The 26491-nt window shown below is 51.9% G+C and overlaps 1 protein-coding gene across 1 annotated transcript in view; it reads left to right on the top strand.

Moving 5' to 3' along the window:
- The window catches only part of LOC137454448 (zinc finger protein 585A-like), a 301011-nt gene extending 289832 nt beyond the window's left edge, over positions 1-11179 (top strand). Inside the window, exon 6 of the mRNA XM_068164487.1 lies at positions 10346-11179. Within this exon, the coding sequence (XP_068020588.1) occupies positions 10346-11061 (716 nt within the window). The 3' untranslated portion in view covers positions 11062-11179. The remainder of the gene's footprint in view (positions 1-10345) is intronic.
- Positions 11180-26491: the final 15312 nt, after the last annotated feature.

Below are 26491 nucleotides of genomic sequence, written 5' to 3' on the forward strand. Positions count from 1 at the left end.
CCTTCCAACCCTGACTGATACTATGATGCTATGACCACAGCCATGGGCTGGACCTAGTCAGTGCTGAGCAGCAGATATTTGTCTCCCTCACCTCCCTGCCAAGGCAAAGCACAGAGCTCCCAGAACCGATTCTCTGATTGCTCATGGAAACATTTGAAACCCAGGGTGGCTATAACTCAACTGGAGTTTTAATGCTCATCTTAGTGTTTGTTAGGTGTGTTCTTGTTGGTTTGGGGTTTTTTTTTCCCCCTGGTCTGTATTTTCTAAGCCTTTCAATGTTCACTAGACAAACCCTGGTGGTGGTGGTACTCCAGGTGATTTCTGACTGCATCTTCTGCCACATAAACAGCAAGAAATTACAGAGTGAGCAAGGTGCAGACAACATGAAGTGGGAGTGTTGATCTGCTGCAGGGTAGGAAGCCTCTGCAGAGAGGTCTGGAGAGGTTGGACTGCTGGGCTAAGGTCAGTTCCAGAAGGTTTAATAAGGCCAAGCACTGGCTCTTGTGCTAGCATCACAACCACCCCGTGAAGGCTGCAGGCTTGGGGCAGCGTGGCTGGAAACTGCCCAGCAGAAAAGGGCCTGGGGGTGTTGGTAGACAGCCAGCTGAGCATGAGCCAGTGTGTACCCAGGTGGTTAGGAAGACCTCCACCATCCTGGCCTGGATCAGAAGGGCTGTGACCAGCAGGAAGTGATTGTCTCTCTGGCCCCAGCACTGGGGAGACTGCATCTCAAGTGCTGTGTTTGGCTTTGGGCATCACAGTATGAGAAAGTCACTGAGGTGCTGGAGCAGGGAGAGAGAAGGGCAGCAAAGCTGGTGAGGAGATTGGAGAGCAGGTCTGGTGAGGAGAGGCTGAGGGACCTGGGATTGCTTATTGTGAAGAAGAGAAGGATGAGAGGAGACCTCATTGATCTTTACATGGACCTGAAAGGAGATCAGAGTGAGGCCAATATTGGCCTCTTCTCCCAAGTAACCAATGACAGGACAAGAGGAAATGCCCTGAAATTGTACCAGGGGAGATTTAGGTTGGAGAGGAGGGAAAATTTCTTTGCTTCAAGAGTGCTCAGGCATTGGAGCAGGCTGCCCAGGGGGGTGGGAGAGTCATTGTCCCTGGATGTATTCAAGACATGAGTAGAGGTGGCACTCTGGGACATGGTCTAGTGATCATGAAGATGTGGGTAGAAGGTTGGACTTGATCTTGGAGGTCTTTTCCAACCTTAGAGAGTCTGTCTGTGAAACCCTGTGGCAAACCAGCAGCACTCAGGGGCTGAGAACACAACTCCCATTGGGATACATCCCCAGGGCTCAAGTCTCCTCCTAAGGCAGCTCTGAACCCTCAGCTGCAGTTCAAAGGCTCTGCTTCAAGCAGGGCAATGTTCCTCCTGCCAACAGCTGCCAGCTGAATTTGGGGGTTTCCCAACCCAAACTCTTCTCTGATTGGATCAACTCTGCCAGACGCAGCAGGTTCCACAGTCCTGATGCTTCCCATCTCAAACCCCCCAAATTCTATAGCTGCAGCCCAAGGGAGCTGACAGCTTTGTGCCTCTGGATTCCTGTTTCAGCACTTTGAGAAGATTTTAACATTTTCCAAACTATTAGAACCTCCTAAACCTCCCTAAAGATGCTTTAAAAGCTCTGTTTGAAGACTTGAGGATTTTAAGGAGTTTTTTTTTGGCACTCAAAATGCTTTGTAAAAAATGGCTTAAAAATGATCCAAATCTCTCTGAAGATCATTCAAAGGGCCTGAAAAGAATCAAAATCTTGTAAGAAAACATCAAATATGCACAAAAATAATCAAAATGTCTTCAAAACTCACTAAAAGGACTTGAAATGAGTAAAGATACTTCAAAAATCATTGAAAGGGCCTGGGAATAATGAAAATACCTAAAAAACCATTAGAAAAAGCTAAAAATGGTCTAAATATCTTTTAAAAAAATCATTGAAAAGCCCTGAAAATGATCAAAATGTCTTCAGTAATCATGAAAAAAAGGATTAAAATACTCAAGCTATCCTCAGAAGTCATTCAAAATGCCTGAGGCTAAGCATAGTCTCCCCAAAACCCATTAAAATCAGCCCAAAATGAGAAAAATAGCTTCAAAAGGAAGGAAAAGGGGCTGGAAATTATCCACAGAGCTTCGGGAAATGATTAAAAGTGCCAAAACGAATCCAAACCAATTCCAGAACCTCATCCCCATGGCTGCCAAGCTCCTGCAAACTGATTCTGCAGAGCTCTCAGCCAGGCTCTGGCTTCTTGCAGTCTTCAACATCCTTCAGAAATGCTGCAAAAGGCTGAAAACTGCCGGAAAAGTCCTCAGCACCTGCTGGAAACTCTGGAAGGCGACAGAAAAACTCTTCCCGAGCTGTTCAGATCCCCCGGAGCTGCCCCAGGCTCCCTCGGGAGGCATCGAAATCTCTTTGCAAAGTTTGGGAGAGGCTGGGAGGAGGTTTTGGGTTCCCAACCCTGCAGAGAATCCTCAGCGAAAAAAATCCTTCGCAGCTCCTGGAAACCTCTGCGCAACCTTTCCGAGCTGAGCCAAAGCTCCTGGGAGCTGTGCGCAGCTGCTGGGTCAGAGCTGTTGCGGAGCTGCTGTGCCCCAGCCCTGCCCCCGCAGCGCAGCTCAGCCCAGACGGCGCCGCCCTGGCTGAGAGCTGCACCTCCCGGCATGCCCCGCGCGGAGGCAGGGCCGCAGCTCCCCGCTGGGACTTGGAGGCCGTGGTTGGGGTAATCCGGCGACTCTGATTGGCTGCGGCTGCCCGGCCGTGGGCGGGACTTCTCCTGCGGCCCCATCCCCCGCCTGGGCTGGGCTGCAACGTGGCCGGTTCGGGGCCTCCATTGCATCGCTCTCTGCTCGCCCAGGCTGGCAGGAGGCTGCAGGGGACGGCAGTCGGCAGCTGCCTCTGCTCCGAGCTCTTGGTCCTTCCTCTTCCTGCTGCTGTGCGCCCCTTTGGCCTGGGCTGTGGGGTAGGTGTGAGCAGGCGCGGGGCAGAGTGGGGGCTGCTGGGGTGGGGATCCCTTGGGGCTTGGGGGAGCGGCTCGTGGGGTTGGCATTGGGATGCGGTGGGGCTGAGGGCTGTGTCCTGGAGCTGGGCTTGAGGAGGGCTCGGTGAGGTGTGGGGCTGGTGTGGGTGGGGCTGTGGGGGGTGGTTGTTGGGGACTGTGGAGTTGTGGGGGCGTGTGTGAGGTTGGGTGGGGGCTTGGGGTCGGAGAGGGGCGTGTGAGGGGCTGGTGAGGAGCCCGTGGGGCTGTGTGGGTTTGGGGGTAGGAGCTGGTGGTGGTGGGGGAGGCTGTGTGTGGGTGTGGTGTGGGTCGGGGTGGTGAGGCTTGGAGTGGGGAGTGGTGGGGTGGTGCGAGGGGGTGGGTGCGGTTGTGGGGAGCTGTGTGTGTCTGTGGGCAGTGTGTGGGGAGCTGTGGGGGTGTGTGGTGTTGGGGGTGGTGTGGGGAGTTGTGTGTGGGGTGTGTCTGGGGGGTGTGTGTGGGGTACGGCAGAGGTGTTGGGGGTGGGTGAGTGTGGTGTGTGGGTTTGTGGGTGCGTGTTTGGGGTGGGGTCGGGGTGGGTGTGTTTGTGGGTTCGTTGTGGTGCTGTGCTGCTGCCTCCCCCTGGTGGGGGCAGCTGCAGGCCCTCTTTGGCTGCTGCTGTGTTGCAGGCGGAGCCATTGGTGGGCTGCAGGGGCTGTCCCTGGCCCTGTGTCCCTGTGTCCCTGTGCTGGGGGCTGGGCTGGCAGCAGAGCTGAGGTGGCAGCGGCACTGTGGGGGCTGCTGTGTGCAGGAGAGGTGGTGGTGAGCGTGGGGTGTGGCTTGCAGCAGAGGCTGCTGTGGGGGTGTGTGGGGGAGCCCTGGGGGTTTGGAGGCTTTGTGCTGGCAGGTGCCGGGCGGCTGCTGTGCTGAAGGGCAGCGGCTGGGCTGAGGGCCAGGCGCGGGGGGGAGCTGTGGGCAGGCTGTGTGCTGGGTGCCGTGGGGGTGTCAGGCGTGGGTGCTGTGCTGAGCCTGAGCTTGGGAGCGCCTGGGGCTGGTGTCAGCTGTGGGGCGGTTTGACTGTGCTGGGGGTGGTGGCATCCAAGGCCTCTGTGCTCTGCAAGCTCTTGAGGCACAAAGATTCCCTGGGGGGTTGCAGAGTGATTCTCAGTTTCTCTGCAGGCCTCCTGAGCACAGAAAGGCTCAGGGCAGGAGGAGCTTCTGCTGATGGTTGTTTTGTGCAGCCTTGGGTGTTGGATCAGTGTCTTGGCTGAGTTTGGTCCTTTCTCTTGTGGCCAAGTTGAGGTCCCTTTGGTTTTGGCAGCTGAGCACAGCTTGAGGCTTTTGCTGCAATGGTTTTTGTGCTGGCAGCATTGTGTGCTGCCAGCTGGAGTGCTGTGTGCAGCTGTGGTGCCCCCAAGAGTGGCAGAAGGTTGAGCATTTGGAGGGGGTGCATAGGAGGCCCTGGGGGTGGTGGGAGGGCTGTGGCAGTTCCCCTGTGGGGGTGGTCTGTGAGTGTTGTGTCTGTTGAGGCTGGAGAGGAGAAGGCTGTGGGGAGAGGTTGGAGCAGCCTTGTGGTAGCTGCTGGGGGCTGCAGGAGAGCTGGGGAGGGACTTTGGTGAGGGGCTGGGAGTGATGGGCTGAGGGGGACTGGATTAAATGTTGAGGAGGGCAGATTTGGAGTGGAGCTTGGGAGGAAATTGTTTGGAGTGGGGGTGGTGAGAGCCTGGAGCAGGTTGGGCAGGGAGGTGCTGGCTGCCCCCTCCCTGGAGGTGCTGAGGGTGAGGTTGGATGAGGGCTTGAGCAGCCTGGTGTGGTGGAAGGTGTCTGTGGGCATGGCAGGGGGTTGGAGCTGTCTGATGTTTGAGGTCCCTTCCAGGCCAAAGCATTCTCTGACTGCTTCAGTTTGGACACTTAGCAGAAGTGCAATGAAGGGAACTTGAAATAAGCAAAGTTGTGAAACTGGCTCTGAGCCTGGGGGCTGGGTGTGAGCTTATTTGCTGGTTCTTAGCTTGGGAGCTGCATCTGAGCTTGGGATCTGGGTCTGCATTGGGATCTGGCTGCAGGCCTGGGGGCTGGCTCCGAGCTTAGTGGCTGATTCTTGAGCTTGCTGTCTGCATCTGAGCTTTGGGTCTGGTTCTGCACTTCTGATCTGGCTGTGAGCTTGGGAGCTGCTTCTGAGCTTATTTGCTGGTTCTTGAGGTTGTGAGCTGCATCTGAACTTGGGATCCAGGTCAGCAGTTTTGATCTCTGTCTGAGCCTGGTGGTTTCATCTGACCTTGGGAGCTTCTTCTGCACTTCTGATGTGAGTCTGAGCTTGAGGGCTTGGTCTGAGCTTTGGAGCTGCTTCTGAACATGGGAGCTGGGTCTGAACTTGGGAAATGATATTTGCTGATTCTTGAGCTTGGGAGCTGCATCTGAGCTTGGGGTCTGCTGCTGCACTTTTGATCTTGGCCTGAGCTTTGGAGCTGATTCTGGACTTTTGATCTGGGTCTGAACTGGGGCGCTGGTTCTGGAGCTTGGGGAGCTGATTCTAGCACTTGGGGGCTGGCTCTGAGTTTGGGACCTGGGCCTGAGCTTATTTCCTGGTTCTTAGCTTGTTAGCTGCATCTGAGCTTGGGATCTCGGTCTACATTGTGATATGGGTCTGGGCTTGGGAGCCATGTCTGAACTTTAGATCTGGTTTTATACTTTTTATTTGGCTGTGAGCTTGGGGCTGGGCCTGCTGAGCTGCTTTGCACTGCAGTGCTTCAGTGTTTGTGATGCTCCAAAGGCAGATCTCAAAGAGCTGCTGCAAGAGTTGAGCTGAAGTGGCACAGTGCCCTGCAGAGGCAAAAGCTTTTCCCTCCCAGTCAGCCATTGGAATCATCTCCCCAGGGCAGTGGTGGATTGCCCTGCAGGGCAGAGTTGGAAGGCTCAGCTTGGCAGGGGGCTGGGCCAGCTCCTTCCCAGTCCAGTGTCAGCTGGCAAGGTTGGAGCAGCTGAGCCTTGGGGTCCCTTGCAGCCTGGCATTGTGTGGCAGCAGAGCTGTGCTGCTGGTTTTGAGGGCACTTGGAAAGCTTCTGGAGCATTTGTGCCGAGTGTGCAAGACATCCCTGAGCCTAGCAACTCCCTCAGCTCTCTTCAGAATGAACTCTGCAGAGCTGGAAGAGCTTTCCAGGAATTTGGCAGAGGTTTGGAGGAGTTTGGAAGGGATTTTGGTTCTCCTTCTCCTTGTCCTCTTCCTTGTCCTCCTCTGCCTCATCTTTTTCCTGCTCTCCCTGGAAGCTGCCCTTAGACTCCTAGAATCCTAGAGTGGTTTGGGTTGGCAGGGAGCTGCAAAGGTGCTGCAGTCCAAGCCCCTCTGCAGTCATCAGGGACATCCTGCACTAGCTCAGGTTGCCCAGAGCCCTGTCCAGCCTCATCTTGAACATCTGCAGGGCTGGGACCTCAAGCCCCTCCCTGGGCAACCTGTTGCAGTGTTCCAGCAGCCTCCTGGTGCAGAACTTGTTCCTCACCTCCAATCTCAATCTGCTCTGCTCTAGTTTGCAAAGCCTGCTGGGACAGGACCAGAGGCAATGGCTTCAAAGAGTCCCTCTGCAGCCTTCTTGTAGCCCCCTTCAGGTACCAGAAGGTCACTCTTAGGACTCCCCAGAGTCTTCTCTTCTCCTCTCCAGGCTGATCACCCCCAGCTCCCTCAGCCTGTTCTGGTAACAGAGCTGCTCCAAGCCCCTGATCATTTTTGTTTCCCTCCTCTGGGCCCTCTCCATCAGGTCCATGTCCTTCCTGTGTTGATGGCTCCAGAGCTGGCTGCAGTGCTGCAGGTGAAGTCTCATCAGAGCAGAGCCAAGTGCCAGGATGGCCTCTGTCCATCTGTGGCCATGCTGCTTTTGGTGCAGCCCAGGCTGCCCTTGGCCTTGTGGGCTGCAGGCTCCCCCTGTCTGTTCCTGTCCAGCTTCTTGTCCAGCAGCACCCCCCAGTGCTTTTCTGCAGGGCTGCTTCCTATCCCCTCCTCCCCCAGGCTGGTCTGACTGTGAGGATTGTGCCAGGCCAGGGGCAGGACCCTGCCCTTGCTCTTGTTGAAGCTCAGGAGGTTGCCCTGGGCCCCCTCTGCAGCTTGTCCCCTTGAGCTCCTCCAACTTGTTCTGCAGGGTATTGCCTTAGGTTGCAGGAGCCAGAGAGGCTCTCTTTGAGCCTTGTGAAAGGAGTTGATGCCAAGCTGTGGCCAGAGGGTTGGATAGAATTGGGCAGTTTCCATGGCTGTGCTGTTCAGAGCTGCATCCTACAGTGCAAAGCATCAAATCCACAACAATCCATAGTGCGCCTGGGCCACGGGAGCCAAGCAACCTCCCTAGGCCAAGGCTTCCTCCAGAGCTGCACCAAAGCAGGCCAGAAGCCCAGGCCCAAAATGCCTTCCCCCTCCCCCATGCCTCTCTGCCCCTCCTCCCCCCATACCCAAGAGCTGCAGTTGCAGATTCTGGTAGGCAGCTCCCAGGTGAGCCAGGGAGCTCCAGGCCGCAGTTGGCAGCATTGCCAAGGCCTCAAAGCTCCTCTGCAGAGAGAGATCCCAGAAGCTGTTGCTGGGAGCAGAGAGGAAGGGCAAAGGAGACTGGAAAGCCTGTGCTGTTCCTTTGTAGAGAGTGGGTGCAGGCCTTGTGGGAATGAACTAAGCTAGATGACACTTTGTGGTGTCCCTCTGGACTCTGCTGTCCCTTCTGGAGGTCTCTACTCTCTGGTGTAAGACATCCCAGTGCCTTCCACCCACCACAGGGATTCTCCTCCATCATCTCATGTCCAGGGATTTCTGTTGGGCCCTACTGGCTGTGTAGATCAGCCCTGGGGACTTGGTGGGGTCCTGTGGACTCTGAGAGGGCAGCACGTGAGTGGAGATGGAGCACTGGATGGAGAGATGGAGGGTGAAGGCTGCAGGGGGTGGGAGGGCTTAGTTCAGCAGCTGTGTGGCTCTGCCTGGCTCCTACCTCCAATGGTGCTGGCAGCAGCTGATCCCAGAAGCTCAAAGCCCCAAACCCTGCCTGGCTCAGGACAGTCCCCTGACCCCTCCTGACATCCAGCACAGCCCAAGCAGGCACTCAGGGCTCCTAGCCACACAGCCCAGCCATCCCCCATAGCAGGAGTCACCTGAGGTCTCACTCCCTCTCTGTCCCCCTTGCTCTCATCAGTTGCTGCCTGAGGTGTCTGCAGGGTCCCTCCCCAGCCCTCATCTGTAACCCCCCCTTGGCTTGGTGCTGTTCTTTCAGCCCTCCAGCTGATCCCAGCCTTTAGTCTCAGGCCCCTTCCATTCTTGTGCTGCTGCTTCCAGCCCAGTTCCTTAGATGCTTCCTCAGCCACAGCATTTCCCACTCCATCCTTCCAGCTGCAGTGGCAGTGGAGGTGGGGGACACAGGGCCATGGGACAGCCAAGGCAGTAGGGACATGGATGAGCTGGGAATGAGGGAAAGGCCTGAGAATGGTCAGGCAGGAATTAGGCCTTGTCCCCCAAAAAGGGGAGAGGATGCAGGGCCTAGGTGGAAAATGTGTGTGCAGGGAATGGCAGAATCTGGTAGCATTTGAGGAGGTGAAAGGAGTGAATTGTGCTGCAGCTCTGCCTGTGTCAGCTGGGAGATGAACAGCAGCCCATGGGCACTGTGCCCTCCCAAGAAACCTCATTTTTCTCTTGGGGATGTGGAGTGGCAGCTCCAGGGAACTGCAAAGAGCAAGCTGAGAGAAAAGGTCAGGGAGTGAAGAAGCCAAACTCTTTCCACTGAGTGTCTTTGGGCTGCAGGTGTGTGAAGGGTGCTGGAGGTGTGAGGTTTGGGCAGGAGCCAGAGACTCCTCCAGCATCCCAGTGAGGGCTGAAGAGGTTTAGCAAGAAGCTGCCCAAGTCCCTTCCTCCTTTGCTGCATCTGCAGAGATCATGAAGCTCCCATTGTGTGTGTCCTGAGGGCTGCTTTGATCTTCTCTTGGAGAGTGGGCAGCAGAGAGGTGTGTGCAGGGCAGAGTTGAGCACAGAGTGGGTGTGGTGGGGGCAGGGCCAGGGAGGAGAGGTGGGACCGGAGCAAAATCTGCTGTAAAATGCAGCTGCAGGCAGCAGAGCCCTGGGCAGGCAGTGAGAGGAAGCTTTAGGCAAGGCCTGGGAGGGGCTGTGTGGAGGCAGCTGTGTTGTGGTGCTAGCCTTCAGTTGTGTGCTGGGGCCTGTGTGCTGGGCAAGGAGCTGAGTCTGCACTTGCTGAGGCCTCCCATCTTGATCAGCCCTGGCTGTGTGCTGTGGCTGTGCTGCTGGGCTTGGGAGCTGCCCCCAGCAAGGCTGAGCTGTGCTGCCTGGTCCTGGGCAGTGCTGAGCCATCCCTTGCAGGTCAGTGCTGAGCCATCCCTTGCAGGTCAGTGCTCACCTCTGAGCCCTTTACTTCTCTCTGTCAGGGGCTGAGTCCTCTCTCCATCATCCCTGCCCCTGTGTGCTGTGGAAGAGCAGAGTTTGCAGATCTGCCCCTTGGAGCAGCCCAACAGGTAAGAAACCCAGAGTGGGGCAACAGCAGAATCCCAGGCCCCCAGGGCCGCTCCTAACCTACCCCATCTCCTCCTGTCCGGCATATTTCACCTCTCCAGGAGCTCTGAAGCACATCAGGTGTTGTGGGAGTTGAGGAATGCTCCAGGCTGCTGGGGGTGAGTTGTGAGCAGGAGGTGATGTTTGGGGGTTGGGATCTGGAGGGTGGTGGAAGAAGGTTGGAGGTGATTTGATGTTTCTAGTTCAGTGCTGCTGCCTCCATTGTCTGAGCCAGGGGAGATCAAAGGACAGGGCCTGGGCCAGGAACCACCCTGCCAATGCCACCGGTCTTGAGGAGAGTGGGACCCAACCACTTGTAAGCCCCAGGGTAGCTCAGGGCACTGATCACAGGAACCTGGGGTCTCAGCACAGGTATTAGAGGTCTGTGCCCACACTGTGGCAGAAACTGAAGGGTTGAGGTCCGCTCTGCATTCTCTTCTCCAGCTGGGTGTTGGGAGTCAGGGAGTGTCATGACCCAGGCAGGATCTGAGGGTTTGAGGTCCTGGGCTCAGGTGCTTCCATCTTCCCTATTGCAGAGCTGTGACCCCTCCCTCCCACAGTATGGCCTCACAGAAGGACCCAGACAAGAGCTGGGAGGAGAAGCAGCACCCAGAGATCAAATGTGCAGTCCCAAGGGAGAGGAGGATGAGGAGGAAAAAGAGGAGAAGATGGAGGATAATGCTGAGAATGACAACTGTGAAGAGGAGGATAATGATGATGATGAAGGTGAGCAGGATGAGAGGGAGGAATGTATGGAGGAGGATGAAGCCAGAGCAGGTCTCTCAGTGTCACCCAAAGAGCTGAATGAGTGCCTTGAGTGTGGGCAGAGCTTCCCAGGTGGCTCAGAGCTAGTGAAGCACCACTGCCCGCAGCCTGGCTCCCGGCCCTTCATTTGTGGTGACTGTGGCAAGAGGTTCTGCTGGAACTCTGAACTCATCAAGCACCGCCGCACCCACACTGGAGAGAAACCTTTCACCTGTGCTGACTGCGGCCAGAGCTTCACCCAGCGCTATCATCTCACCCGTCACTGCCTCACCCACACTGGAGAAAAGCCCTTCTCTTGTAACAGCTGTGGCAAGCGGTTCAGGCAGATCTCTCATCTTATGCAACACCACCTCACCCACACTAGGGAGAAGGCCTTCACCTGCAGGGACTGCGGAAAGAGCTTCAAAAGCTGCTCCAGTCTCACCATCCATCGCCGCATCCACACTGGATATCATCTGTTCCCCTGTGCTGAGTGCGGCAAGAGCTTCACCACGAGTAATGGATTCATCCGGCACCAACTCATCCACAGTGGTGAGAAGTCTTACAGCTGTGCCGACTGCGGCAAGAGCTTCACTAAGAAGGGAGACCTCACAGAGCACCGTCGTGTGCACACTGGCGAGAAGTCTTTCAGCTGTGCTGAGTGCGGCCAGGCCTTCAGCCGTAGGAGCTATCTCATTTACCACCACCGCACCCACACCGCTGAGAAACCTTTCACCTGTGCTGACTGTGGCACGAGCTTCAGCGAGAAGCGATCCCTCAGCAAGCACCGCTGCACCCACACCAGAGAGCTGCCTGCACTGGAGGGGAGGCATAAATCCACCTAGAATCTGTTGTGTAATCGTGAACCCTCTGAGAGGGCCTCTCCAGCACCAAAATCTTCTCTTTTTCCTTTGCACTTCTCAGGGACTGAGGACACCAGCAGCAACCAACACCTCCTGCCCTTCTGAACACCAATTATTGCTAATGAGAACAATTACAGTGCTGAGTCAGCACAGCTGGAGCTCCCAGTGGAGCTGGGGAGGGCTTTGCCAGGGTCTGTCTGGTTCTTCCCCAATGCTTTGTGTCTCCCTGGGGTAAGAAATCTTCTGTCCATTGACCAATTGTCTCAATAAAACCCAAAAGTTACCCAAATCCTGTCTGTTTGCTTTTATTTCAGATATCCCTGCCTCAATGCCTGAATTTTGGGGGCATTTGCTCCCAAAAGATGGGGTGGAGCTGTGTGCCCAGTTGAGGGAGGGGGAAATGAGGTTCTCAGAGGAGTCTTGAGGGGCATCTCAGAGGCATTCCTCAGGGGCTTTCAGGTGATCTTAGGTGTTTGGGATTTGGATGGTCCTGGGACTGACTCTTGGGATCTTTGGAGTGTGTAGGGGGAAGCTGATGGAGATCTTTGGAAGAACTCAGAAAGCTTCTGTTGGCTTTCCACTCTGGGGCTGGAACAGGTTGAAGAGCTGAGAAGAGGTTAAGCTGCCTGTTCTCCCCCAAAACAGAAGAGAGGGAAAAATAACAGACACAGGAACCAAAAACCCCTCTGGGTTGAGATAAGGACTTGAGATAAGCTCAAAAGAGTTGAATCCAAAGGAGATCCCATAGTGCACACTGACTTGAGGCTGTTTGCAGAAAGAAGCACAGCAGTGAGCAGCAGCAGCCAGGAGTTAAACCCTTGCAGCCCTCCCCCTCAGCAAAGAGCCAGCACCTGAGAACCAGAACCCAACAGCAGCAACCAGAACAGGAAGCCTCTCATGTTGCAATCTGAACTTCAAGCCCTGTAGTACTTTGCTTCAGCCAGCACTGTCCCTGTGAAGGTGGCATGAGGCAGGATGGAGTAATGGCAGCAAATTTTCAACTTAACCTTTGGTATTCCCAAGCCCTCATTCTGTGCCACCTGCACCATGCCCAGCAGCAATCAGCAGCATACCTCAAGCACTGTCCATACTCACTCCACAGGAGGTCACTTTGCAGTACCCAGAGGGCTGCTCACTGCAGGTGCTCTGCAGCTCCACTCTGTTCCAGCACAGTCTGGATCAGTCCAAATACTGCAAATGCTGGGGCTGTGTTTCCAGCTCTGGGGCAATGGAGTCCAGTGACTCCTTCCATGCCTCCAAGTGAAAGCAAACTGTGGCTTGCATCCCAGTACTCAGCTTCCAACACATCCAGGTGTGGGGATCCTCCTGTCACACCAGAATCACAGATGGGTTCCACCCCTCATAGTTTGATGCTGTCAGAGCACTCTGGGCACCTGTATCTACTAGAGCTTTATCCTCTCATGGCTTCAACTTGCCAGGCCATTGGTTCTGTGTGATCCAACAAACCAATTTGTCTCTCCCCTCCATCTGTTTGGAGGCTGAGGCCCTCTAAGTGCCGGGTGCTGCTCTTTGGCCACAACAACCCCTTGCAGTGCTACAGGCTGGGGTCAGAGTGGCTGGAGAGCAACCAGACAGAAAGTGACCTTGATGGTACTGGTTGATAGTAGGCTGAACATGAGCCAGCAGTGCACCCAGGTGGCCAAGAAGGCCAATGGCATCCTGGACTGTATCAGGAACAGTGTGGCCAGCAGGAACAGGGAGGTCATTCTGCCCCTGTACACTGCACTGGTTAGGCCACACCTTGAGTCCTGTGTCCAGTTCTGGGCCCCTCAGTTTAGGAAGAATGTTGACTTGCTGGAAAGTGTCCAGAGAAGGGCAACAAACCTGGGGAGGGGTTTGGAGTACAGGTCCTATGAGGAGAGGCTGGGAGTTCTGAGGTTGCTTAGCCTGGAGAAGAGGAGGCTCACAGCAGACCTTATTGCTGTCTACAACTACCTGAAGGGAGGTGGTAGATAGGTGGGGGCTGGTCTCTTCTCCCAGGCAACCAGCACCAGAACAAGAGGACACAGTCTCAAGCTGCACCAGGGGAGCTTTAGACTGGAGGTTAGGAAGAAGTTTATCATAGAGAAAGTGATTGCCCATTGGAATGGGATGCCTGGGGAACTGGCAGAGTTGCCATCATTGGGAGTGTTTAGGAGGAGACTTGATGGGGTGCTTGGTGCCATGGTTTAATTGATTAGATGTTGTTGGATGATGGGTTGGATGTGATGATCTTGAAGTTCTCCTCCAACCTGGTCTGGTCTATTCTATTCTATTCTATTCTATTCTATTCTATTCTATTCTATTCTATTCTAAGTGGACAGAACAAAAGGGTTGTTGCCTGAGAAAAAAGAAGTGCAGGGAATAAAAGGGTTGGTGCCTGAGCAAAAAGAAGGGCAGAGGAAAAAAGGGTTGGTGCCTGAGAATAAAGCAGCGCAGGAAGCACTAGAAAAAAAAAGATTTGGTGCCCAAGAATAAAGCCCAGAGAATAAAAGTGTTGGTGCCTGAGATAAAAGGGGATCAGAGAAGAAAGAAGTGCATAGAATAACAGGGTTGGTGCCCGAGAAGAAGTAAGCACAGGGAATAAATGGGTTGGTGCCTGAGAAAAAAGAAGAGCAGAAGAAAAATGTCTTGGTGCCCAAGAGATAGAAAGTGAAGAGAAAAAAAGGTTGATGCCTGAGGAAAAAGAAATGAAGAAAATAAATGTTCAGTGCCCGAGAAGAAAGAAGTGCAGAGAATAAAAGTGTTGGTGACTGAGAAAAGAGAAGTGCAGGGAATAAAACTGTGAGTGCCTGAGGAAAAAGGACAGAGAATAAAATAGTTGGTGCCCAAGAAGTAAGAAGTGCAGAGAAAAAAAGGGATGGTGCACAAGAAAAAAGAAGTACAGAGAAAAATGTGTTGGTGCTGAAAGAAAACAAGAGCAGAGAATAAAATTTTTGGTGCCCAAGAAATAAGAAACACAAAGTAAAAAAGGGTCTGTGCACAAAAATAAAACTCTCAGAGATAAAAAGGGTTGGTGCCTGAGAAAAAGCAGCACAGGAAAAAAGGGTTAGTGCCTCATAACAAAGAAGCATAGAGGAAAAAAGGGTTGATGTCCAAGAAAAAAGAAGTGCAGAGAATTATAGGGTCAGTGCCCAAGAAAAGAGAAGTGCAGGGAAAAAAAGGCTTGGTGTCCAAGAAAAAAGAAGTGCAGAGAAAAAAAAGCATTGCTGCATGAGAAAAAAAGAAGTACAGAGGAAAAAAATGATTGGTGCCCAAGGAAAAAGGTGCAGAGAATAAAATAGTTTGTGCCTGACAAATAAGAAGCTCAGACAAAAAGCGTTGGTGGCCAAGAAAAAAGAAGCGCAGGAAAAAATAGGGTTGGTGCCTGAGAGAAAATAAGTGCAGAGAAAAATGTGATGGTACCTGAAAAAAACCAGGGGCAGAGAACAATATTTTTGGTGCCAAAGAAATAAGAAGCGCAGGGAATAAAAGTGTTGGTACCCAAGGAAAAAGAAGTGGGGAGGAAAAATGTGTTTGTGCCCAAGAGATAAAAAGCGAAGAGAAACAAAGGGTTGGTGCCCGAGTGAGAAGAAGTGCAGGGGAAAAAAGGGTTGGTGCCTGAGGAAACAGAAGTACAGAGGAAGAAATGGTTGGTGCCCAAGGGAAAAGAAGGGCAGAGGACAAAAGGTTTGGTGCCCAAGAAAAAAGCAGCACAGAGAAAAAAGTGTTGCTGCCTGAGAAGAAAGAAGTGCAGGGAATAAAAGGGTTGGTGCCTGAGAGAAAAGAAGCCCAAAGAAAAAAAATGGTTGGTGCACAAAGGAAAAAGAATCTCAGAGAAAAAAAGTGTTGGTGCCTGAGAGAAAAGATGAGCAGAGCAGAAAAGGGTCTGTGCCCAAGAAAAAAGAAGTGCAGAGAAGAAAAGGGTTGGTGCCCAAGAGAAAAGAAGTGCTGAGGAAATAAGTGTTGGTGCTGGAGGAAAAAAAAAAGTGAAGGGAAAAAAAGGTTGGTGCCCTAGAGAAAAGAAGTGTAGAGATAAAAATGATTGGTGGCCAAGAAAAAAGAAGCACAGAGGAGAAAAGGCTGGTGCCCAAAGGAAAAGAAGTGCAGAGGGAAAAAAGGTTGGTGCTGGAGCAAAAAGAAGATCAGAGGAACAAAGGGTTGGTGCCCGAGAACAAAGCAGCACAGAAAATAAAGGTTGGTACCCAGAAGAAAAGAAGCACAGAGTAAAACCAGGGTGGTTCCCAAAAAAAACCAAGATCAGAGAAACAAAGGGTTGGTGCCCGAGGAAAAAGAAGGCCAGAGGAAAGAAGGGCTGGTGCCCAAGAAAAAGAAGCATAGAGAAAAAAGTGTTGGTGCCTGAGAAAAAAGAATTGCAGGGAATAAAAGGGGAGGTGCCCAGAAAAAAGAAGTGCAGGGGAAAAAGGGTTGGTGGCTGAGCAAAAAGAAACAGAAAGAATAAAAACAATGGGTGCCTGAGAAACAAGAAGTGCAGGGAATAAAGGGGTTGGTGCCAGAGAGAAAGGAAGCACAGAGGAAAAAGGGTTGATGCCTGAGAAAAAAGATAGTAGAGGAAAAAATGTTTGGTTTGTGAGAAAAAAGAAGCACAGAGAACAAAATGGTTGGTGCCCAAGAGAATAGAAGCACAGGGAATAAAAGGGTTGGTGAACGAGAAAAAGAGAGCACAGAGAATAAAAGGGTTGGTGCCTGAAAGAAAAGAAGAGCAGAGGGAAAAATGGTTGGTGCCCAAGAGAAAAGAAGCACAGAGGAAAAAATGGTTGGTGCAGACTTTGCTCTCTTTCCTGCTGCTTCCACACTCTGCAAAGGACTGGTTCTGTATCTCATAATTGTTTTTCCTTTTCCTCTCCTTCTCCCATCCATCCTTGTTCCTTACCCTTCTGAACCCTGCCTGTCATTGTTACATAAATATATATATATATATATACTGTTTAAAGAAAAATCCTTTGCCTCTTTACTTCCAAGCTGAACCCAAATTATTTCTTGGTGGATTTGCTCTCTCTGTTGGGGAAGAGGATTCTCAGCCTTGCCCCCATCTGAGCTTTTAAGCCCCAGTTAAGGCTCAAACCACCACAATGCCTTAATGACAGGCATGCCAGTAGAGAATGACCAATTGAGATGTGACACCTGTGCCTGCTGATAGACCAGAGAACCTTGCTGTGCAACGTAATAAATGTCTTTGCCTGCTTACATCCTGTCCTGGAAGCATTGCTCGAGGTAATTAAAACATCTAAACTATTACAAATGGTGACCCCGAACGTTTGCCTTGACCAACTATTCATTATGACTCTCACTTGCACCAGCAAGAAGACATTTCACTTTTAAGGACTGTGGAGATGCTCCTGTTTGTCAGTGCCACTAATGGTGGCTATTGGATTAGTCTCTGTGAGATTAATCTGTCTGCCTTTATGCCAGCGACGTTCCCTGATTCGCCGGACGTTATGGATGTGCTATATGTCTAAGATAAGGCGAGGTACACCTGATAACGAGTAGTTAATTATATTGGAGATTATAGGCGTGCTATATGTCTAAGATAAGGTGAAGTACATCTGATAATGAGTAGTTAGTTATATTGGAGATTATAGACATGCTCTATGTCTACGATAAGGTGAGGCACGCCAGAGATAAAGGTGCAAGGAGCACTGAAGAAAAAAAGAAGAAAAAAGGGTTGGTGCCCTAGAAGAGAAGCAGCTCTGCAGTGACAGAATTGAGCAGTCAAGGAAATTGGGTGGTTGGAGCCTCCCCAGGGGTTGGTGCCTCCTTTTGACAAACACATGACAGGTAATCAAATAATAAAAGAGGAGAAATCAATACTGGGAGTCATTATGCATATCTTGACAAAAAGAGCAACAACATATGATGAAAGGACAGGGGAGCAGGGAGAGATGGCTATGGCTGGGGCAACAAAAGTAAGCAAAATAGCTACATCTTCCTTTACAACGTGGAGATTAGTTAAATATTCTTTAGACCAACTAGCAGAAGATCCTAAGGCAAATTCAGCAGTGATTAAGAGCATTTCACCAGAACAGAACTCTTCTTTGACATCTACACGCCCCTTCCCCCTCCACCACCATGGCCACTAAGCCTGCCTGCCCCCCTGGAGCTGCAGTCGATGGTGTCTCTCCAACAAAAACAGCAGCCTGTTGCTAGGCTCCCCTGCTGCAACTCTCAAGAGTTCTCCAACATGTTTTGATTCTGGACAGAAGGGACATCCTAAGTTAAATGATCAGAACTTAGCTTGGGGACGATGGCTAAGAAAGAAAGATCAGAAAAATCAAGGCAATGCCTAACTTAGAGAAGAAAATGAGAAATACTGATTGCCAGATACTTTTGTGTGCTTTAAGAAATGCTGCTCTAAGTGGTGTGCTAACAGCCTTACACACCAACACCCAGCGGTATGGACCGGAGAAGAAGCAATGGCCTCCACTCTAAGCATCTCAAATTTCAGGCTCAAAACCAGCAACAATTCAGCTCAAATCTCTGATATCACCACCCACTGAAATATTCCTGCCTTCCAGGAAAACTACACTTTGGCTGGAAGCTGTAAAATAAAAAGACAGCTGCTGGGAATTCAGCGGAGTTCTCCCACCGCCACCACCCCTTTCCTTCCCCTCTTTCCCCCCCTCCTCCTGTGGCTGTGCTGGCTTTGCTGAGCCATTCAGCTCTAACTGGGGCCCAGGGCAGGTCATCTTTTGAGCAGTTCCAACTCCTGATGGCATTGAGGATCTGGGCCCAGAGAGTGTGTGTTCCATTGAGTTTGGCTAACTTTTTGTCCAGGCTGACATCACGAGTCAGGGAGCCTAAAAGCTTCACCTCCCTCTTATCCAGGTCCATTGTGTCCACCCCCTCGTCCCAGCATCTCATCAATAGAATAGACTAGACTAGGCTAGACTAGACTAGGCTAGACTAGACTAGACTAGACTAGACTAGGATAGACCAGGTTGGAAGAGACCTTCAAGATCATCGTGTCCAACCTATCATCCAACGCCACCTGATCAACTAAACCATGCAACCAACCACCCTATCAAGTCTCCTCTTGAACACCTCCAGTGATAGGTGACTCCACCACCTCCTCAGGCAGCCCATTCCAATGGGCAATCACTCTCTGTGTAAAACTTTCTCCTAATCTCCAGCCTAAACCTCCCCTGGTGCAGCCTGAGACTGTGTCCTCTTGTTCTGGTGTGTTTGCCTGGGAGAAGAGACCAACCTGTGCCTGTCTACAACCTCCCTTAAGGTAGTTGTAGAGAGCAATAAGGTCACCCCTGAGTCTCCTCTTCTCCAGACTAAGCAACCCCAGGGCCCAGCTCAGTATTGGCTCACCCTCTTTTCCTGCATAATCCAGATGAGTTTGGAGTCCTTTGGTTAGACCAGGATCAGACAGTGAATACTCTGATGCAGACCAGGAATAGAGGGTCCCTGCCCTTGGCCAGGAGGAGGAAAGGGATGGCAGTGTGCTGTGTAGGTTCGATGGCCTGGCTCATCAAAGCCACAGGAACAGAAGGTGTTGGCAGACACAGGGGCACAGTGCACATTGATGCCATCATGGCACAAAGGCACTGGATCCATCTGGATTTCTGGAGTGACAGGAGGCTGCCAGCAGCTGTCTGTACTAGGAGCTGACATGAGTCTAAGAGGGAATAAGTGAGAAAAACATCCCATTTTGCCTGGCCTAGAGGCCCCTTGCATTCTTGGTACAGAACACCTCAAGAAAGGCTACTTCAAGGACCCAAAGGGCTCTCAATGGGCTTTTGGTGTAGCCATGGTGAATACAAACAAGATCAGAGAGCTGTCTGCCCTGCCTGGCCTTGCAGAGAATCCCTTCCTTGTGGGACTGCTGCAGGTTGAAGAACAACAGCTGCCAGCTGCTACCAGGACTGTGCACTGGCAGCAATATCACACAAACCAAGACTCCCTGGCTCCCATTCCAGAACTGATTCACCAGCTGAAGATCCAGGGAGTGACCAGCAAGTCACATTTGCCTTTCAACTGTCCCAGCTGGGCAGTGCAGAAACCTGACAGAGAGTGGAGATTAATAGTGGACTATTGAGGCCTGAATGAAGTGACAGCACCACTGAGTGCTGCTGTGCCAGACATGCTGGAGCTCCAGGATGAGCTGGAGTCAAAGGCAGCCAAGGGGTTCTCTACAATCAACATTGCCAATGCTGCCTTCTCAATTCCATTGGCAGCAGAGTGCAGGCCACAGTTTGCTGTCACCTGGAGGGCTGTGCAATACACCTGGAATCGACTGCCCCAGGGGTGGAAGCAGAGCTCCACCATTTGTCATGGACTAATCCAGACTGCACTGGGAAGACTGATGCCCCTGAACATCCATGACATCATTGTGTGGGGCCACAAGGCAGAAGAAGTGTTGGAGAAGGGAGAAAAAAATATTCAGATACTTCTGAAGGAAGAAAATGGCAGGCTGGATGCTGTCATGTACCTATGGACATGGTCAACAGGATAGCAACCATGTCTCTACCATCCAACAAGAAGGAGACACAGTCTGTCCTAGGCCTTGTGGGGCCCTGCAGAATGCATGTCCCAGGCTGCAGTCAGCTTTTGAGCACTCTCTATCGAGTGACCTGAAAGCAGAATCACTGTGAGTGGGGCAGTGAGCAACAAGGCTATGAGCAGATCAAACAGGAGGGAGCTGTGCAGTGGCACTTGGGCCTATCTGAATGGCACCATTGGTGCAAAATATCCTCTACACTGCAGCCAGGGAACATGGAGCACTTGGAGTCTCTGACAGAAGACATCAGGTGAAACCTGAGGTCAGCCACTGGGGTTTTGGAGTAGGAATAAGGGGTGGAGATTGTACTGGGTTTGGGCTGAGCTGGAGTTAATTCTCTTCTGAGCATCCTGCTAGTGCTGTGTTTTGCAGGACTGAGGCTGGATGTTGGTAACACAGCAGAGTTTTGGCTGCTGCTCAGCTGAGCACTCAGGCTGTGTTTTTCCAACATTTCCCTGCCCCAAGGGTATCCTGGGCTGGGGGGGGAGGCAAGATCTTGGGAGGGTACACAGCTAGGCCAGCTGACCCGAAGTGGCCAAAGGTGTGCTCCATGCCAAGGGTGGTCAGCTCAGCTATAATTGCAAAGTGGGAAGGAGATTGGTCCTTGGAGTTTGTCCTCCAGAAGAACCACTCTGCACAGAGCCCTGCTGCCTGAGACCAACACCCCTGTGCTGCTGGTCTGTAGAGATTCACTTTTCCCTCTGCTTCACCCTGTGTGGTCTATTGCTTGTGCCTATTGTTAGTGTTAAATTTCTTCTATCATACACTGCCTTTTGTTATCTTTCCCTTCTCCCCTGTCCATCTAAGAAGAGGAGTGATAGAGTGGCTTTGGTGGGCATTAAGCCCCCAGACAGGTCCAAACCGCCCCACTTGCCCAGTCAGAAAGGTATCACAGGGTCTGGGAGGAACCATTCCCAATGCCCTGGGATGAAGCAAACCCTGCACAGAGTGAAGAAGGCTAACTGCAGCTGGGCTGTGGCAGGAGGAGTGTGGCCACCCAGGCACAGGAGTTGTCCTCCCTCAGTCTCAGCATTGCTGTGGCCACATCTGGATGCTTGGTGTCTGGGTGTTGGCCTCTGCAGTCTGATGGAGAAGGGAGGAACTGGAGAGACTACAGAGGAGATCTGCCAGGATGGGGGTTGGCATCTCTGTGGAGAGGCTGAGGGACCTGGGCTGCTTCAGCCTGCTGAATGGAGGCTCAGAGCACTGCCAGAGCAGTGTGCACATGTCTCAAGGGTGGTTTCAGAGAGGGTGGAGCTCTTCTGGAGAGTGGAGAGACACCAAAACCTCCACAAAGTGCAGCTTGGAAGTTTCAGAGTGAAGATGAGGACAAAGCAATGTCCCTCAAAGGGCAGAGCTGCTATGCATGAGGCCATCCAGAGCTGTTAGGCAATGGCAGGGAGATCTGAGACAGGTCAGGGAAAGGATGGAAATGGCAGGGGGAGAGCTGGATGGGGAACCAAGACTGGTGTCAGCAGCCTGAAGAAGAGCTGCAGGCATGAGACAGTGAAGGAGAGGCTTTGAGGTTCTTCTATTCCAAGGGCAGTGGTCAGGGCTTGGCCTTTCTGCTTCCTAGATCAAAAGCAAGTTTTTCTGCCCTGGACTTTGCCTTTGTCTCCCTGCAATCCTGGCCTCTAACAAGCTGCTCTAATGAGTCCCTGGGGAGCCTTTGTCAGTAACAAGCCTCAGTGAGGCCAATCAGGGCTTCAAGGTACTTTGGAGTTTTCTTCTGACTTGGACTTCCTGAGAGGCTTCTTGGCAGTACCTTGGTAGAGTCTCCTGGCAGTACCTAAGGATGATGTAATCAGCCCCAAATACTCCATGGGGTTCATTAAAATACTGCTGAACCTCTAATTATTGCCAAGGTTTTTGCAGCTAATTGGAGAGGATTTTATTGCACAAAGCATCTGATAAAAATGATTTCACAGGGTGAATCAGAGACCTGAGCCAGAGGTGAGGGACAGGATCTGCCTTGCCAGGGTCTGGGGGGTCAGGGCTTGGCCCTTTGGATCAAGGAAACTCCTCCAGGTTTCCTCAGCAGCAGAGCCACCTGACCTGTCAGCATTGCCTCACTTCTCTGCTCTCACCAGAGCCTGGTGATGCTTCAGTGCCTCCTGTGGTGCTTCCCTTGCATCCACTGTCTCCTTCTGCTCTGAACAGACCCCGGGGACCCTTTCCCAGTATGCTTCACTGGGACCCATTAACAGTAGAAGAAACTTCAGGGTTTGAATCTGACTTTGACTTCTGGAGAAGTTTCATCAGCTTCCTCTCAGTCCCTGGGGTTTACTGGGCACCAAAGCCAACAGAGGAGTTATTAAAACACCTTGGGCTGGTTGTCTGCTGCCCTATTGGGCCAGACTCCTGGGCTGGAGGGAGCTGCTGGCAAGGAGGCAGTGCTGCAGGAGACAGCTCTGGCCAGGAGCAGGTCCTCTGCACAGCACAGCAGGGCTGAGGACACTGCCAGAGGATCTCAGGGAGATGAGGAAGGCAGAGAGAGCTTCAAGGTGGCCAGGACTGAGAGGACGGTGAGAGCTCCGTGGAGTAGAAGTTGCTACATTCACTGACAGATTAAGGCTGTAGGTGCAGGACACTGCAGCTGTAGCCCCTGGAGGCATCTCCATCTCAGCAGCTGATGCTCAACTGAAGGCTCCTGGAGTGTGCACACAGAAGGAGGACCAAAGCCCTTCAGTTCCATCCTGTGAGCAGCAGTGAGCAGAGCTGGGTAAGGAGAAGGCTTCACCCCCAGCCTCTCTGCCTTTCTCTCTTCCCTTCACTGTCTCTGCAGCACTGCAGGCCTGCTCCCTGTTTCTCCACCTCTCCATGGGTGTAGTGGTTTTAGGCAATGCCTTTGAAATTTAGTTACAGATTTTGAGCAAAAAAGTAGAAACAAAATAAATAGATCACTCTTGGGTGTAAAAAGGAAAAGAAAAGATTATTCTAAACAAATTCATTGGATAAATATCTGGAATCAGTGGAGCTGTACCATAACAATTCTCTCTCTTCTCTTCTGATCTCAGCTGTTTTGCTCCATGGCCAGAGGCAGCAAATGTCCAACAGCAGCTCCATCACCCACTTCCTCCTCCTGCCATTCCCAGGCACAAGGCAGCTGCAGCTCCTGCACTTCTGCCTCTTCCTGGCCATCTACCTGGCTGCCCTGCTGGGCAATGGCCTCATCATCACCACCATAGCCTGGGACCACCACCTCCACACCCCCATGTACTTCTTCCTCCTCAACCTCGCCCTCCTTGACCTGGGTGCCATCTCCACCACTGTGCCTAAATCCATCATCAATTCTCTGAGGGACTCCAGGGACATCTCCTATGCAGGATGTGTTCTCCAGCTCTTCTTTTTCATGTTCCTAATTGATGCAGAGTATTTTCTCCTCACCACCATGTCCTACGATCGCTATGTTGCCATCTGCAGACCCCTGCACTATGAGACCCTCCTGGGCAGCAGAGTTTGTCTCCACCTGGCAGCAGCTGTCTGGGCCTGTGGCTTTCTCTATGCTCTGCTGCACACAGCCAATACATTTTCCCTGCCCCTCTGCCAGGGCAATGCTGTGCACCAGTTCTTCTGTGAAGTGCCCCAGATCCTCAAGCTCTCCTGCTCCACATTCTACCTCAGGGAACTTTGGCTTCTTGTGGCCAGTGCCTGTTCATTATTTGTCTGTTTTGTGTTCATTGTGGTGTCCTATGTGCAGATCTGCAGGGCAGTGCTGAGGATCCCCTCTCAGCAGGGACGCCACAAAGCCTTTGCCACCTGCCTCCCTCACCTGGCTGTGGTCTCCTTGTTTATCAGCACTGCCTTCTTTGCCTACCTGAAACCCTCCTCCATCTCCTCCCCATCCCTGGACCTGGGGATGTCAGTTCTATACTCAGTGGTGCCTCCAGCAGTCAACCCTCTCATCTACAGCCTGAGGAACCAGGAGCTCAAGGCTGCCCTGAGCCAACTGATCCATGGCTGGTTTCAGAAGCAATAAACTCTTTGTCTTCTCCTGCAGAGCAGTTCTGATGTCATTCAATGCAAGCCCAGCCTGGCTGCTCAAGCTCTGGCTGTTGGTGGTGCTGTTCCCCTTGTGAGAATGTTGTTCCCACACAAATGACTGTCTTCAGACCATTTCTGGTTCAGTGTTGTCCTGTCTGGGGTGACCCAGAGGCTGCAGACATGAGGAGCTGTGCTCCCTGTGTGTTCAACACAATAAAGGACCCTGCAGGGAGTTGTTTCTTTGAGTTCCTTCCTACAGGTTTCTGTGGAGCTGCAGGACAGTGCCTGTGTGCAGAGGTGGAGGGGCTGAGTCCCAGCACAGCAGCAGTGCCAGGCAGCCCCAGAGCTTGGGCGGTCCTCAAATGATCTTTCTGCCCTTCCACCCCCTCCTGCTGAGCCTCTGTGCTGGGGCAAGGCCTAAGTGCTCTGGCAGCTTGGGCACTGTGCTGCTGTGTGGCAGTGCTGGGATTGCCAGCAAGGATAGGCCAGGGCTGCTTGTGGGAGAGTGCTGGGCTCCAGAGCAGCACTGCCATCAGAACAGGAGGTCTCCTCATGCCTTCATACCCCAACCCCCTCCCATTACAGACTGCACCTACTCAGAGTCCAAACTGGATACCCTGACCCCCTTCCAGTATAGACTCAGTCCAAACATGGTTCCTTTATCCCCTCCCAGTACGGATGTGGCCTCATCCCAGGACAAGCTAGCTCATATTGTCTTCTTCCTCTACAGACTGTGTCCCATCCCAGCACAGAATGTATCCCCTGGCTCCCTTCCCAGTACCATCTGCATCCTTCCCAGTAGAAACTTCACACCCTCATGCCCTCCCAGTACAGTCTGCACCCTGTCCCAGTCCAAACAGGTTCCCTTTCATCCCTCCAAATGTACACTGGGCCTTTTCTCAGCAAAATCTCAATCTCTTTATGCACTCCCAGTGCAGACTGGGCCCTGTCACAGTCACAACTCCATAGCTAATCACATCAGAGTCCAGTCTGGGCCATCTCCCATTTCAAACTGGCTCCCATTAACATCTCCAAGATCATCCCCAGCCCTGTCCCAGTACAAACTGATTCCACTCATCCCATCCGGTGCTGTTTCATATTTTTATCAGTGCTATAGACAGAGGGATGGAGACACCATCAGCAAGTGTGCAGGTGGCACCAAGCTGAGTGCTGCTGTTGATATGCCAGATGGACAGGATGGCATCCAGAGGGCCCTGGACAAGCTGGAGAGGTGGTGCCCAGGTGACCCTCATGAGGTTCACCAAGAGCAAGAGCAGAGTCCTGCAGCAAATGTCTGTAGGGACAGGGACAGAGGCAATGGCATCAAAATAAAGCAGAGCAGATTTAGATTGGATGTGAAGAAGTTTTTTATCATGAGGGTGGTGGAACACTGCAACAGGTTGCCCAAGGAGGTGGTTGCAGCTCTTTCTCTGCAGATATTCAAAGTCAGGCTGGACAGGACTATGGGCAACCTGATCTAGTTGAGGATGTCCTTTGCTGACTGCAGGAGGTTGTACTGGATGACTTTTGGAGGTCCCTTTCAACCCAAACCATTCTATGATTCTATGATCCCAGTACAGATTGGGCCTCAATGAAGTAAAACTGGATCCCCTCACCCCCTCTCAGCACCACCTGGATCTCTCCAAGGGCAAAATGGGTGCAGGACAGACTGAACTCCTCCCCAGTGCAGAATGCATCCACAGACCTCCTGTCGGCACACACTGTGCTCTCTCCCAGCACAAACTGGACCCATCCCAGTTCACTCTGCAACCTCTTCTTGTAGAAATCAGATCTCATGGTCCCCTCTCAGTCTAGACTGGGCCATGTGCCAACCCAAACTGCTTTGCTTTTGCCCCTCCCAGTTCAGACTTGGCTCTCTCCCACTACTGACTTGCACCCCTGTCCCACTCCCAGTACAGACTGAGGTCTCTCCCAGTACTAACAGGAGCCCCTGGTGCCTCCTAGTAAAGTCTTGGACACCTCCCTGTAAAAGCTGACCCCATGGCCTCTCCCAGTAACACTGGGCCTTATACCAGGACACTCTGAAACCCTAATCCTCTCCCAGCACAGACTGGGCCCTTCCTGTCCAAACTGGATCCCTTCAGTTTGGGGCTCCCCAGGTCAAGAGATCTGCTGGAGAGAGTCCACCAGAGGCTATGGGGATGAGGAAGGGACTCAAACATCTCTGTGGCCAAGCCGCTATCCATTGTTGACCAGGAGTCCTGGTTCACTGGGGAGGTCCCAGGGCATTGGAGAGGAGCAAATGTGACACCCAGCTCCAAGAAAGGAAGAAAGGAGGACCCAGGAAACTACAGAGCTGGCAGTGTGAGCTGGGTAGCAGGGCAGGGCATGGAGCAGAGCATCTCCAGCACCATTGTTGTTTTTTACCTAAGATGAAAATGTATGTTGTGTTACAATTAATTTTGACTTTCCCTTTAACTATCTAAGATTATGGCAAACCGGTGAGGTGACAAATAAATCCATGTGAACATTTCCTCTAATCACACAACAATCAAACCACCATAATGTTCAGTCCTAATTCAGATGTCTGTTTTTTTTGGTACATTTTTCTGACTGATGCTTTTGACCTCAGATTATCCTAACAGTTATTGTGATGGATGTTCAGCTGCATGGGAAATGCTGTTCCTTCGTATTCTTGATTCTTCTGCCCTTGTTTATTGCGATGATTGCAGCTGACATGCAGTTAGTTATCTCTGGCTGCTATCACTAAACCCCCTTAGCTATACAATATGCATCCTCTTCTTTTTTTTGTTATTTTTTTTCCTTGACATATTTTTAACTATTTTTTTCTTTTTGAATTTTATTATTTTAAATTTTTTAATTTAATTTATTTTTTAAATGTCTTTTAGTATTTCTTCTTAATTTTAATATTTTAACAAATATTTTTATCTTATATTTTTT

This window comes from Melanerpes formicivorus, unplaced genomic scaffold, assembly GCF_026170545.1.
Source record: "Melanerpes formicivorus ecotype bairdi unplaced genomic scaffold, bMelFor1.0.p_v2 SCAF_80, whole genome shotgun sequence".
Lineage (NCBI taxonomy): Eukaryota > Metazoa > Chordata > Aves > Piciformes > Picidae > Melanerpes > Melanerpes formicivorus.